Raw genomic sequence first — 12,860 nt, 5'->3', positions numbered from 1 at the left:
CCGACAGCTGCTCCCTTTTGGCCCACTAAGTGCAAGATTACTCAGCCAGCTCCAGTTCTCGTTCCTTAATTGAGGCTCACGTGACAGAGGGCTGGCTCAGCTTTCCTTTGCATAGTTTACACTTCTGCAAGCCCATGGAGAGAATGGCTGCAAAGCTTCCCACTCTGTCTTTCTGTGGTCTGGGGTGTGCGCGTGTGTACACACACACCCACACATACACCAGAACCATGGCATTTCTGCTGCACTCAAGGCCTTTGTGCACAGATGAGTAACTGCATCATTTGGCCCTATATTCATAGTAATGAGTTCAAAGGATGACCACAAGAAACAACTACCTCTGACAAAAATACATAAAAGAAAAATTAAGTATAAATAATGGAAAAATTATGATTCTCAGGAATCATATAAATCTAACACACCATTTATAAGTACACCTTGTTCATGTATAATTCACTAGCCCATCCTTACTCAGAACAATTTAATCTGGAATATAGTCCATTTAAAAAAATGTTTTTCTCAGGTTGTAAGTACAGTTTTAAGAGCTGCCAAATTTGTCCCTAAATAAATCTTAGGGATTGTCTACACTACCACTTTTGTCAGTATAACTTATGTCGCTCAGGGGTCTGAAAAAAACACACCCTTGAGCAACATAAGTTACATCGATGGATGCGCCAGTGTGAATAGTGCTATGTCGGTGGGAGAGCGTCTCCTGCTGCTGACCCTTGTAGAGGTGGTTTTATTATGCCGATGGGAGAGCTCTCTCCGTGGCTACACGAGGGATCTTACAGCGGAGCAGCTCCATGAGTACAGCTGTGCTGTACTGGTCTTATTCTCTCATGTGCTTTCATCCTAGGTAGCAGAGGGAACAAAGGGAAAAGGTATTTTACCCCACCCTAAAAGGGGATACAGTGACAAAGGAATAGGGGTGAACTTTGAGAGGAGCATGTTGCAGTTGGACAGCCTGAGGCTACAGAAACATAAACACGCAAGGATATAAAGAAAAAATGTTTTACAGAATTAATGTTTTGGTTTCAGTATCAGTAAAATTACACTTTTACTTTCTTTTTTGGCTATAGAGGAATTGCTAGAAGATAGTGTGTACTGCAAATGAGAGCATAAATGGAAAGGGATGTGCATGGTAAAGAGCCATTAGGCATTGGTCTCTATGCAGTTCAAGCACAAAAAAGTCCAATTTACATGTGCACTGAGCACCTAATTGAGAGCTCAGTTAAACAGTTAACTGAGCATGCACCTTTTCTGGTTTTTATTTGCATTTGGTGGTTGAATTGCTTATGAAAATATTACTTTGATGCCTGACTGACCCTTAATGAACATTTAAACTATATTCTCTCAAAATAGAGCTGTAAAGGCCTCTAATCAGAGTTCTCCAGTTTGATTTCTTTGATGCATAAGAACAAGAAGGGTTTTTCTTTCATTCTGCAGAATCAACCTGCTATGTTTTCATTGCTCTTTTATTTTGAAATTCATACCTGTGCTCTTTCTTCAAAGCAGAACTGGATTCTTTTTCTGTCTTGTTACCCAAGGGATTTCAAAATAGCTAGTCATGTCCTTATACAACAGCTACTATGTGCTACTAATAGCTCAGATGTGAGGGCCCAGTGCCATATTTCCTCAGTTCGCATTCATTGAAGAAAAGATGGTTGGCGTTCCTCCAGAATACTGTATCTCCTTTTAGTCTAATTACTAAGAGGTGACTCTGAATAGGCTAAAGCCACAGTTCCTCGCTCATTCAACTGCAAAACAAGATTTCCTTGTCCTGTGCGATTGAATCATAGTGTGAGGCAAAGGCTTAGTTGGCAGCACAGTTGTGGGCTAAAAAGTTCTCTTTGCATAAGAAGAAACCCTTTACTGTACTGTTTGATCTCTCGTACTAGCTTTAACAAACAGTTATGGGATTTTATGGTCTTTGGCTTCTGTATCTGCAATTCAGGAATTTGTTAGCAAAAAACTTTAAGATTCTGTGGGGAGGGAAAAGCCTGTAGCGAAAGCTGTGGTGTCAGGCACCAGTGTGCTTTAGCTCTAATGATTAGTCATATGCACGCCTTAAAGTGGGGCAGCCATTATTCTTTTAAAATGCCCTATAGGAATAGGAAGATTGGAAACATAAGGAAACAAAATGCAATCATTCTATAAAAAAAAAAATGAGCTCCTCTCTCTGTGAGTGTACCTGAGGCTATGTCTGCACTAGAGGAAATATAACATCCTAGCTACAGTGTCATAGCTGTGCCAGCATAACCCTGTAGTGTAGATGCAGTCTACAACAATGGAAGGGTTTTTTCAACACTGTAGGAACACCACCTCCCCAAGAAATGTTAGCAAGTTAGTTCCATCAGCCTCACTGCATCTATGTGAGGAGTTAGGTTGGCATACCTACGGCGCCTCAGGATGTGGATTTTTCATATGCCTGAGCGCCATCACTATGTCGACCTACAGTTTTGGTGTAGACAAGGCCTAAGTCAGAAATGATTATTTATCAGAGCTCTTTGACTTGAATGTAGCTGAAAAATGAAGGAACTATTAGATTCATGTAGCTTGTGCTTTATCCATTTATTTTTCTGACCATGGTATCAGAACATTGGAGAGTGCAAAGCACTAACCTAATATCTTTCCTTATGTTACTAATAACACTGTTGATTGTTAAAAGTGAATTTCTTGTTAGAATCCAATTTGTTTGTCACTAATTACACTCTTGGGCTGGAATTTACAATAGAGTAGAGAAAGTCAGGTACGCAACTCCATTTCAGTGGTATTTGGACACCTAACTCCCTAAGACTGTTTTTAAAATCCTATCCTTTGTTCATACTGTTCATTTGCCTTAGCTAGAACAATGAGAATTAGTGAATTCACTTCCATGCTTGTTTCACTTTGACTTTCTTTGCACCTGAACCAAAGCCCATTGAAGCCCATGGGTGTCTCAGGCATTTTTTAGTCAATCTTTGTGTTTCAAGCACTGCATGGGAATATTTATGTTTTAAAACAATTGTTTTAACTGGATTTTTTCCACAATGTGTAAAATTGCCATCCTTAAGTTTTACAAATGCTGACTTTACAAAATTGAACGTTAAGCCAAATTTCTGTTGGCTTGGTTTCTCCTTGAGACTTTAGTATTAATAGAATTGTCCTGTTGTTTTTAAGCTGCTTGTGCTAATCAACGCCCTGACCTGTTTGGTTGTGTGATTGCTCAAGTTGGAGTAATGGACATGCTTAAGTTCCACAAATACACCATTGGTCATGCCTGGACAACTGATTACGGCTGCTCTGACTGTAAAGAACAATTTAAATGGCTGATCAAGTAAGTGCCTTTTGGTGTTTTTAATTAACCAACCAGTGTGGATGTTATATTACGCTGTAGCTGCCTGGTCATTATTGAGTCAAATCTGACTGTTTTAAAGGGCAGTGATCAATAACTAAGTATTGTATAAATTCATTTCTTCCTCACCCTTGTGAACTGAGTAATGGCCTGGGTCAAGTGACTTCATTACATGAAAGAGGCAAAGTAGGTGAGGTAATATATTTTATTAGACCAACTTCAGCTGGTGGAAGGGAGTTTTTGAGCTTCACAGAGCTCTCCTTCAGATCTGGGGGAGGTAACCAGACTTTGGGACACTTTGGTCGAACAGATTGTTAAGCATAAGGGGTTTACACATGCTGTAAGAGACCACTTAAAATGAAGTAGGCAGTTAACACCTCTGCAGTTGTAGGATAACAGAGGGTTAGCAAGGAGTAGGGTGTGCTACAAATTGTTGTAATGAGCCATAAAAACGTTGTCTGTTAAATCCATGGTTTTTAGTGTCCAGCAAAGTTATGAATTTGAGGGTATGTCTAACCTGCAGTGTAAACCCAGGGTTCAAACTCACACTTAAGTCTAATCCCTCCCCCTCCCCCCCCCGTTCCATGTACACACAGATCATGCTAACCCAGGGTTTGGACCCAGGGTCCCAAGACCCCACAGGGATGGAGGGTCTAAATCAAGCTGGGACCAAGGGTTCAAACCCTGTTGCTTTCCAGTGTAGACGTAGCCCCACTGGACTTGTCCTCTGGGAATATGCCAAAAGTATACCATAATCCCACAGGCTGACTTTCTGTATCCTCTGGACAGTCAAGTTTGGTGGACAGTCAAGTTTTTCCACATTGCACCATGAATAAAAGACAGAGCAAACACATTTTGCGATGGTGCTAGGAAATCTGGGGTATAGATGGTTGGATTTGGGCCCTCATAACGCAGTGTAGACACTGCAGCCCTAGGCTGAGACCCGGGTTCAACAGTTCCTAACCTGATGTTTCAAATGAGGATAGGTGCTCAAGCCGTAGGTTAACAAACCCAGGGTCTGTTAACTAAAGTTCTACTAACCCTGCGCTTATATTGCAGTGTAGACCAGTGGTCCCCAAACTGTGGGGCACGCCCCCCTAAGGGGACATGGAAGAATGTTTGGGGGGGTGTGGCAGGGCCTAGGCCAGCCGCCACGTGGGGCAGGGAGTGAGCACATCCAGCTCCATTCTGCCCCTCCCCAGCTCGGCCTTAGCCGCCAGCTCCCAGCCATGGTCCTGGCTGCTCTCCAAGCCCCTAGCCATGGTCCTGACTCCAGCCACGGCCCCGGCCACGTTCCCAGCCCTGGCCCTGGCCACGCTTCTGGCACTGGGCCCTGGCCCCAGCCCCAACCCCAGGCCCCAGCCGTGCTGCCAGCCCCATGAACCACTCCCGGCCCCAGTCCCACTCCTGGCGGTGGCCCAGGCTGCGCTTCTGGCTCTGGCCCCACAGCTCTGGCTCCTGGAGGGGGCATGAACAAGATAAGGCGGGACCCGGGCTCAAAAAGTTTGGGAACCACTAATGTAGAAGTACCCTAAGAGTATGGAGCCCAAGATGTGGGACCTGCCACACTCAAAGGGTCCCAGAGCTTGGGCTTCCTACCCAACCCCAAATGTCTACACAGCAGTTTTTCAGCCTGGGAGCCTGAGTACTGTGAGCCCAAGTTAACTGACCCAGGCCAGCCATGGGTTTTTTTATTCCCATGTATGGGCATGTCCTAAGTTCCCATGCTTGACTTTTTGAAGATGTTGTGCAGGTTTCCTTTGAGGATGTGGGCTGAGAGGTCAGATATGGAGTGATCGCTGTGTAAATACCATTCACCCAAAGGTGATAAAGTGTTTTTGTCTTTTATCATTTTTTGTGTGTGAGGTCATTCAAGAGCATAGTGATTGTCTAGTTTTATCCACATGGTTTTATTGAGGCATTTAGTGCACTGGATGAGGTGCAACCACATGTTGTGATAGACGTGTAGAATCCAGGGATCTTGAAAGTTGTGTTGTGAGGGATGTTGATCATCACAGCAGTGGAGATATGTCTGTAGGTTTTTGCAACTGTTGTTCTGGCAGGGTCTGGTGCTACTTTGAGTTGAGTGTGTCCTGATCTGTGCGGAGCTTGCTTTCTGAAGATAAGCTTGGTGAGGTCAGAGTGTTGTTTGAAGACCAGAAGAGAGGGGTTGGGAAATATTTCTTTCAGTATTTGGCCCCCATCAAATGTGAGTTGTAAAAGTTTGATGTTACCCCATATGGGCTCTAGTGTAGTGTGGCAGGTGACAACTAGGGGTGTGCAGTCAGTGCAAGGGGTTCTGTATTGAAGCAGGTTCTCCTGGGGTATTTGGGTGGCCCGTTCCCTGACATGATTGACTTATCTGGTGGAATGTGCTTGTGTAGTGAATGCAGTGTTAAGGTGTGTATCCTAGACTTTCTCTTCAGAGCATATTCTGTCTGAGTGCCTGGCTGTAGATAATAGATTTCTTAGTGTCTGGGGTGCTTGCTGGATCTGTGCAGGTCAGTGTGGGGATCTGGGGTTTCTTGTGTATAGTGAATTGTAGGGTTCCATTGTTAAAACTGATAGTCTTGTCCAGGAAGTTGATGAACACACTGGACACTGAAAGTTCAAAATTAACTTGTAAGTCATGTTTATAAATAGTGGATTTGTACCTTTCTGCTTTTTGGAAAAATTCTGTAAAGCCAATAGGCCATATTTTCAAAGGCTTCATACCATGTAAAATTGGCTTTTTAACAAATGGCTATTTTTTCTGGTAGGGTGTCAGAACAGAATACTCAGCCCAACAGCTAAAATAGTATTTTTAATGATATGGGAGAGATGATTGCTTTTATAAGTTGTATTTTGAATGTAGATAGGGTTTATTTGTGTGTGGGGCACAAAATGAAATTAATTCAGGTTTTAATTTTTTTCTGAGAAGCCTTAAAAGATTCTGTATTTTCACAGACCTGTTTTTTTAATGTGCTGCATATTGAAAATAATGAGCCTCTTAAAATATGTAGCATCATTTAAAAGTACTTCTGTAACACTTGCTCTCCTAATACCCTATTTTCACTTCTTTAACAGTGAAGACTAAGAATGAGGATTTCTCACAAGTATTAATCTACTATGTAAGATTTAATATTAAATCTGGTTATTAGATTCTAAAATAATAGCCCCATTAGATGTAGTGTCTAGATACTAAAATAATAGTCCCATTAGACATAACTGAAATAGATTATCTAACTCTCATTTGTGAGCTAAGACATTTATTTAAAATATCATAGAGCTGCACTGGTAAAAAGAAAATTAAAGCAAAAAGAAAATACGCTATGATCTGTTAAACCTATTGTAAACCATTTTGTCTCTTTATTACCATTTTAGCCTGACAGATTAAACTTTCATCTGGTGATATTAATTGTAAGTCATTTTTACAGTAGTATAATGCACAAGACAATTAACGTATTTTAAAGTTCATACTTCGAATTTTGTCAGAGGAATTTTTCCCACAAAATGCTAACTGTAGATATGATACAAACATTTATATGCAATGAAACTTGTTTATATACTAATGAATTCAGATACAATGAAATTTGGAACATAGAAAATGAGAACGAGAATCTTAAATTTGCGCTGTGTGGGTAGGAAAAGTCTCATTGTTAGAGGGTTCCTGTGTAGTATGTATGTCCATTGTTTATGTCTCAAAATCCAAACAGGTATTTTAGAAACCATTTTATCTGATGTTAATTTGAAAAGTTAGTCTTTTTTAGACTGGCAAACTAGTTTAAGCATCATATTTTATTCAGAGCAATGAATGAGTGGTTCCTATCTTTGTCTAGTCAACTGTCAAACAACTTGTAATCTATTACCAAACAAAGCAAGATATATGATAATGTTGTGTAACGGTGCTTAGAAACTACCATTATGGCCATCTTAGAAATACCTTTAAACAAATATAATGCGCTTTATTGTCCAATATTTAACTTCTCTATACTAAACCTAGTTCTTTGACTCCATGAAAAAAATTCCTTCTAGTAAGCTGTTAGGTGCTGCTAAAACCAGATGAAAATAAAGGAATTTAAGATATCATGAGACTAGGCATACAAATTATGTTACTTATTCACTAAGTAATCTGAAGCTTGTTTAACTGATGTGAAATTAAAACAAAATTAAAGCACAAATACCAAATGAGCTCAGCTGGTTTCTGTATTTGCTCTCAGTAAAAACAGGAAAAAAATATTGTTCCTAAGCATTTTGAAATAAGGACGCTAACTCTTTTTTTAAAGGTTTTGTTCTGCCTAAATAAAGTACATGTTACAAAGAGGAGGTCCATATTACAGGCCAGTAAACCTAACTTCAGTAGTATACAAATTGGTTGAAACAAGAGTAAAGAACAGACTTTTTAGACACATAGATGAATATATGTTGGGGAAGAGTCAACATGGCTTTTGTAAAGGGAAATCATGCCTTACCGATCTATTAGAATTCTTTTACGGGGTCAACAAACATGTAGAGAAGAGTGATCCAGTGGATATAGTGTACTTGGACTTTCAGAAAGCCTTTGACAAGGTCCCTGACCAAAGGTTCTTAAGCAAAGTAATCAGTCATGGGATAAAAGGGAAGGTCCTCTCATGGATCAATAAATGGTTGAAAGATAGGAAACAGGATAGAAATAAAGTGTCATTTTTCACAGTGGAGAGAGGTAAATAGCAAGGTCCTCCAAGGACCTGTACTAGGACCGGTGCTCTTCAATGTATTTGTAAATGATCTGGAAAAATGGGTAAACAATGAGGTGGCAAAGTTTGCAGATGATACAAAATTATTCCAGATAGTTAGGTACAAAGCAGACTGCGAAGAACTACAAAAGGATCTCACAAAACTGAGCAACAAAATGTATGCTGTGTAGCTGTAGCTGTATTGGTCCCAGGATATTAGAGAGACAGGATGGGTGAGGTAATATCTTTTATTGGACCAACTTCTGTTGTCTCTCGCCAATAGAAGTTGTTCCAATAAAATATATTACCTCACCCTCCGTGGGAAACAAAATGACAGATGAAATTCAATGTTCATAAATGTAAAATAATGCACATTGGAAAACATAACACCAACTATACATACAAAATGATGGGGTCTAAATTACCTGTTGCCAAGCAAGAAAGAGATCTTGGAGTCATCGTGGATAGTTCTCTGAAAAGATCTGCTCAGTGTGCAGTGGTAGGCAAAACAGAATGTTAGGAACCATTAGGAAAGGGATGGTTAATAAGACAGAAAATATCATAATGCCACTATATAAATCCCTGGTATGCCCACACCTTGAATACTGAATGCAGTTCTGGTCACTTTGTCTCATAAATGATGTATTAGAATTGGAAAAAGTAAAGAGAAGGACAACAAAAATGATGAGGAGCATGGAACAGCTTTCATATGAAGAGAGATTAAAAATAATTGGGCTGTTCAGCTTGAAAAAGAGATGACTGAGGATAGATATGATAGAGGTCTGTAAAATCAGGAATGATGTGGAGAAAGTGAATAAGGAAGTGTTATCTACCCCTTCGCATAACATACAAACAAGGGGTCACCCAATGAAATTAGTCGGCAGCAGGTTTAAAACAAACATGAGGAAGTGCTTCTTCACACAACGCACAGTCATCCTGTGGAACTCATTGCCACAGAATGTTCTGAAGGCCAAAAGTATAACTGGGTTCTAAATAGGCCCATCAGTGGCTGTTGACCAAGATAGTCAGGGATGCAACCCCATGCTCTGGATGTCCCTAAACATCTGACTGCTGGAAGTTGGGACTGGATGACAGGGGAAGGATTATTCAATAAAGCTCCTTGTTCTGTTCACTCCCTTGAAGCATCTGGCACCAGCCACTGCTGGAAGACAGGATACTGGGCTAGATGGACCATTGATCTGACCCAGTATGGCTGTTCTTATATTATAATCCCCTGTGTTTTAGTATTGCTGTTTAATGTTAATTTCTGATATAAAAGGATATTTGTCTTGAGAGAGTTTATTGTATGTTAGTGGTTAGGGATACATGGGGCCCAGTGGAAGTGAAACAAATTATTGGAAGCCAGTTCATCCCTCGCTCAGAGAATTACCCATGAAGGAGTTGGTCAGAGAGGCAGGAAAACTCCATCAGGTTCCCCTCAAGAGTTTCCTGCACAGCATCCCCTCAAGGCAAATGGGAGCTATGCAGGGGTTCAAAGACTGGAGGAACCCAACCTCCTAACCCCATAGCCTCTGGAGATCATCATTCTTGGATCCATAAAGGGCAGGAATCATCCTATGGACAGCTCAGCTCCCTCTCCAGAGTACTTGGCTGATTCTGAGTAGCACAGATCTTGGCATGTACGTGGAGTGGACACTCCAGCCTATGCTTTAGATTTCCCTATTCCATATGAATACCATTGCAGTTGCTGATAGTCTGATGTCTGTCCAAAATGTTTGCATATTTACCTCCAAAATGGAAGTTTACTAAGGGCCAGAGTAGTCTCATAGGTAAATAGAGAGACAAATGGCCATTGTTCTACTTGAATAGCCCACAAGTGATAGAAAATCACTACCTACATCACATCAAATTGATTTTATACAGATGGGAAGCTGACTTTCTGAGTGCTGTCAGATGCCACTCTGATGGCCTGAATATGAAATGGCCATTAGGTTTAGCCTTGAGGAACAAATAGGTAAAGCTTGTGTCCTCTTTTCAGGTACTCTCCACTTCATAATATCAAACTACCAGAAGAGGATGGAATCCAGTATCCCGCCATGTTACTTCTCACAGCAGACCATGATGATCGTGTGGTCCCTCTGCACTCACTGAAATTCATTGCTACGGTGCAGTATGTTGTGGGCCGAAGCCGTAAACAAACAAACCCACTTCTCATTCATGTTGATACCAAGGCTGGGCATGGAGCAGGAAAACCGACTGCTAAAGTTATAGATGAAGTGTCTGATATGTTTGCCTTTATAGCACGATGCCTAAATCTTGATTGGATTGAATAGGTAGAATACACATTACCGTCTCAATTAGAAATCAAGGGCTTGTACACCATTTAAAAACAACCAACCGCTTGGTGTAGTACTTACATTTAAAAACTGCAGTTTAATATTTTATTGATACAATCTGCTGTGGAGTTTTGGTCTTTTAAGCTTCCTCCTTTTAAATATTTACTTGGGTTTCTTTTCTACTGGGTTCAGGTATATGTTTTAAATAGCACGTTTGAATAGATAGCTGAATTGCTGGCAATGCTGTTGTAAAGATTTAGATTCCAGAATTAGTGGTAGTCAAGCTTATTTCATATAAAACATTTTTAATGTATTTTGCACCTATACATATCAAGTTCACCTGTAATTAAATGTAAGTACTCTTCCAGTACAAACACTTTAATGACACTGGTTATTTAAGAATGTTAGGGTTATTACCAAATTTTTTCAATTAAAATGCTGAAGTACAAATACACTGGGTCATTTGAAGTTAAATATTGCTGTTAAAAAGCATACACTTCACATTATTTATAACAAAGTATTTCAGTCTATCATACTTCCGTTGCTGAACTTCATTGGTTTCTTGCAGATGTCCGGTACTTCTCCAGTTTAGTACTGGGTAATTTATTTCCACATATAATAGAAACTCAGAACCTGGAGAACATGGATTGTCTCTAGAATTTTGCTCTGTTCTCTTCAAGTTACACAGATAATCTCCACAATGTTGTCTCACTGCTCCCTGGATCTTTAACTACTTCTGAACAACAGACTGGATATCACCAGTGTCACACACATAGCCCTGATGGAGCTCCCTCAAACTTGTCACTCACCAGGCTTTTGTGTTTGGGGCCCACCTCACTGGGTCCTGTGCGCTATGTAAGCCTCCTGAGTCTGAACAAGAGTGCAGGCACTGCCCCTGGCTTAGGGTCCCTATGCACACTCTGCGTGCAGATCCTCTGTCTAGCCCTCCCTCATGAGAGCTGAGACTCTGCAATCCAATTGCCCAGCCTTTCAGACTAGTGCTGACTCCTCAGCCTCCTCCATAGCATAAGCGCATCCTTTCCCAGAACTCCAGCCATGTGAGCACTCTGGGTTTACAGTTTAGCTCCATGTGATCATTCAAACAGCGAAAGCAAACAGACCCATTGACTTTGCCTAGGGTTCTAAAATGGCATTACTCTTTACTTAGGTAGCATGAGAAATACCAAACTAATAAACACACTTGTATGCATTTTTCCTGATTCAGTTTCCTTGCCACTCTGGAGAGTCCTTTGGGCTTAAGCAGAGTTCTCTGGGAAGCCAAGGTGCAGCCTGCGGCACATGGCTTCTCTTCAGAATCATGGCATCACCTTCTCTCCTGCAGCTAGCTTCCTTTGCCTTTGGCTGGTCCTACAGTTTAACAGAACTCGCCTGCGTACAAAAGCATGCCCTTCTCTCCTGCCCAAAGCTTCCTGGTGTGTGTGTCTCCTTCAAGTTTGTGTCCCATTACCCCCACCTGGTTTGGTTTGGTTATTTTGGTTTGGAGAGGGAGGGTTGGAAGGGATGAGGGGTTATTTTTTGTTCTGCTGCTGAGATTTTTCCACTCTCCACTTTTCCAGCCCCTTGCAGAGAAACTTGATCAAACTGGCTTCCCCAGGCTTCATCCAACACCTTGTCCCAAAATGCTTTCACCTGAATGAGCAACTATTAACGGTCTAATGATCCACCATTGTACCTGGTGTGAGAGGGATGCACTACAGCCCTGACATGCACCTGCATTGAGGCATAGAGTCCCCAAATGTCACAACCACAAAACGGTTTCCAGTTTGGCTGGATTCACCCTGTCCTGATGTCCAGAACATGTGTACTCCAGCACTATCATTTATATAAGACGGTGATAGCTGGGTTCAGTTATAACAGCAGTTCCCAAACTGTGGGTCGGCATGACCCCAAATGGAGTCGCTTCATCAGCAGATGGGGTCACGGCAATCCCAAGTGTACAGAGGATGCCATTTTACCAAATGGCCTCCTCCACACAGCATGACCTCACACGCATCGTACCTCACACGCATGCACAAGGTCATGTTGCACAGAGGATGCTATTTTTCTCTACATGCAGCATGACCTTGCACACACCATATGTGTGTGAGATTATGCAGTCCAGCAGACGTAAAGCAAAATGGCATCCTCCTTGCGGCATGACCTTGCATGTACCGTGTGCGTGGGGTCACACTGCATGGAGGACACCATTTTTAAACAGCAACTTCCATGCTGTCTGGGGCAGTGGGAAACAACACATCTGAAAATGGGGTCATGCAGGGAAAATGTTTGGGAACTGCTGAGTTACAGCTTTGATACATGCACTAGCACAGTATTTGAGCTGACGTTTCTTATCTTCAAGGCTGAACAGGTATTAGTTAAATAGATATAGAAGTTTGGTTGCAGAGTGTCTAAACTTCAATACTAACAGTGCTGGAACTAACTTTTGACTTTGCAAAACAAAAACATGTTCCACGGATTTTTTTTTCCCCCTTCCAAAAAGTAGGAAGCACTCTCATTTTCCAGTTTTGGATAGCCCAG

At 41.4% G+C, this 12,860-nt stretch overlaps 1 protein-coding gene across 2 annotated transcripts in view; it reads left to right on the top strand.

The window, feature by feature from the left end:
- Positions 1-10,795, top strand: part of PREP (prolyl endopeptidase) — a 156,972-nt gene extending 146,177 nt beyond the window's left edge. For both annotated transcript variants that reach the window (XM_067546535.1, XM_067546536.1), the window contains 2 exons: positions 3,157-3,313; positions 10,025-10,795. In XM_067546535.1, the coding sequence (XP_067402636.1) occupies positions 3,157-3,313; positions 10,025-10,319 (452 nt within the window). In that variant the 3' untranslated portion in view covers positions 10,320-10,795. The remainder of the gene's footprint in view (positions 1-3,156; positions 3,314-10,024) is intronic.
- The last annotated feature ends 2,065 nt before the right edge of the window (positions 10,796-12,860 follow it).

Source organism: Emydura macquarii, unplaced genomic scaffold (genome assembly GCF_026122565.2).
Source record: "Emydura macquarii macquarii isolate MOO-44397 ecotype Brisbane River unplaced genomic scaffold, CSIRO-AGI_Emac_v2 contig_1146, whole genome shotgun sequence".
Lineage (NCBI taxonomy): Eukaryota > Metazoa > Chordata > Testudines > Chelidae > Emydura > Emydura macquarii.
The sequence above is the reverse complement of the archived record's forward strand: the minus strand, read 5'-3'. Positions and strand labels throughout refer to the sequence as shown.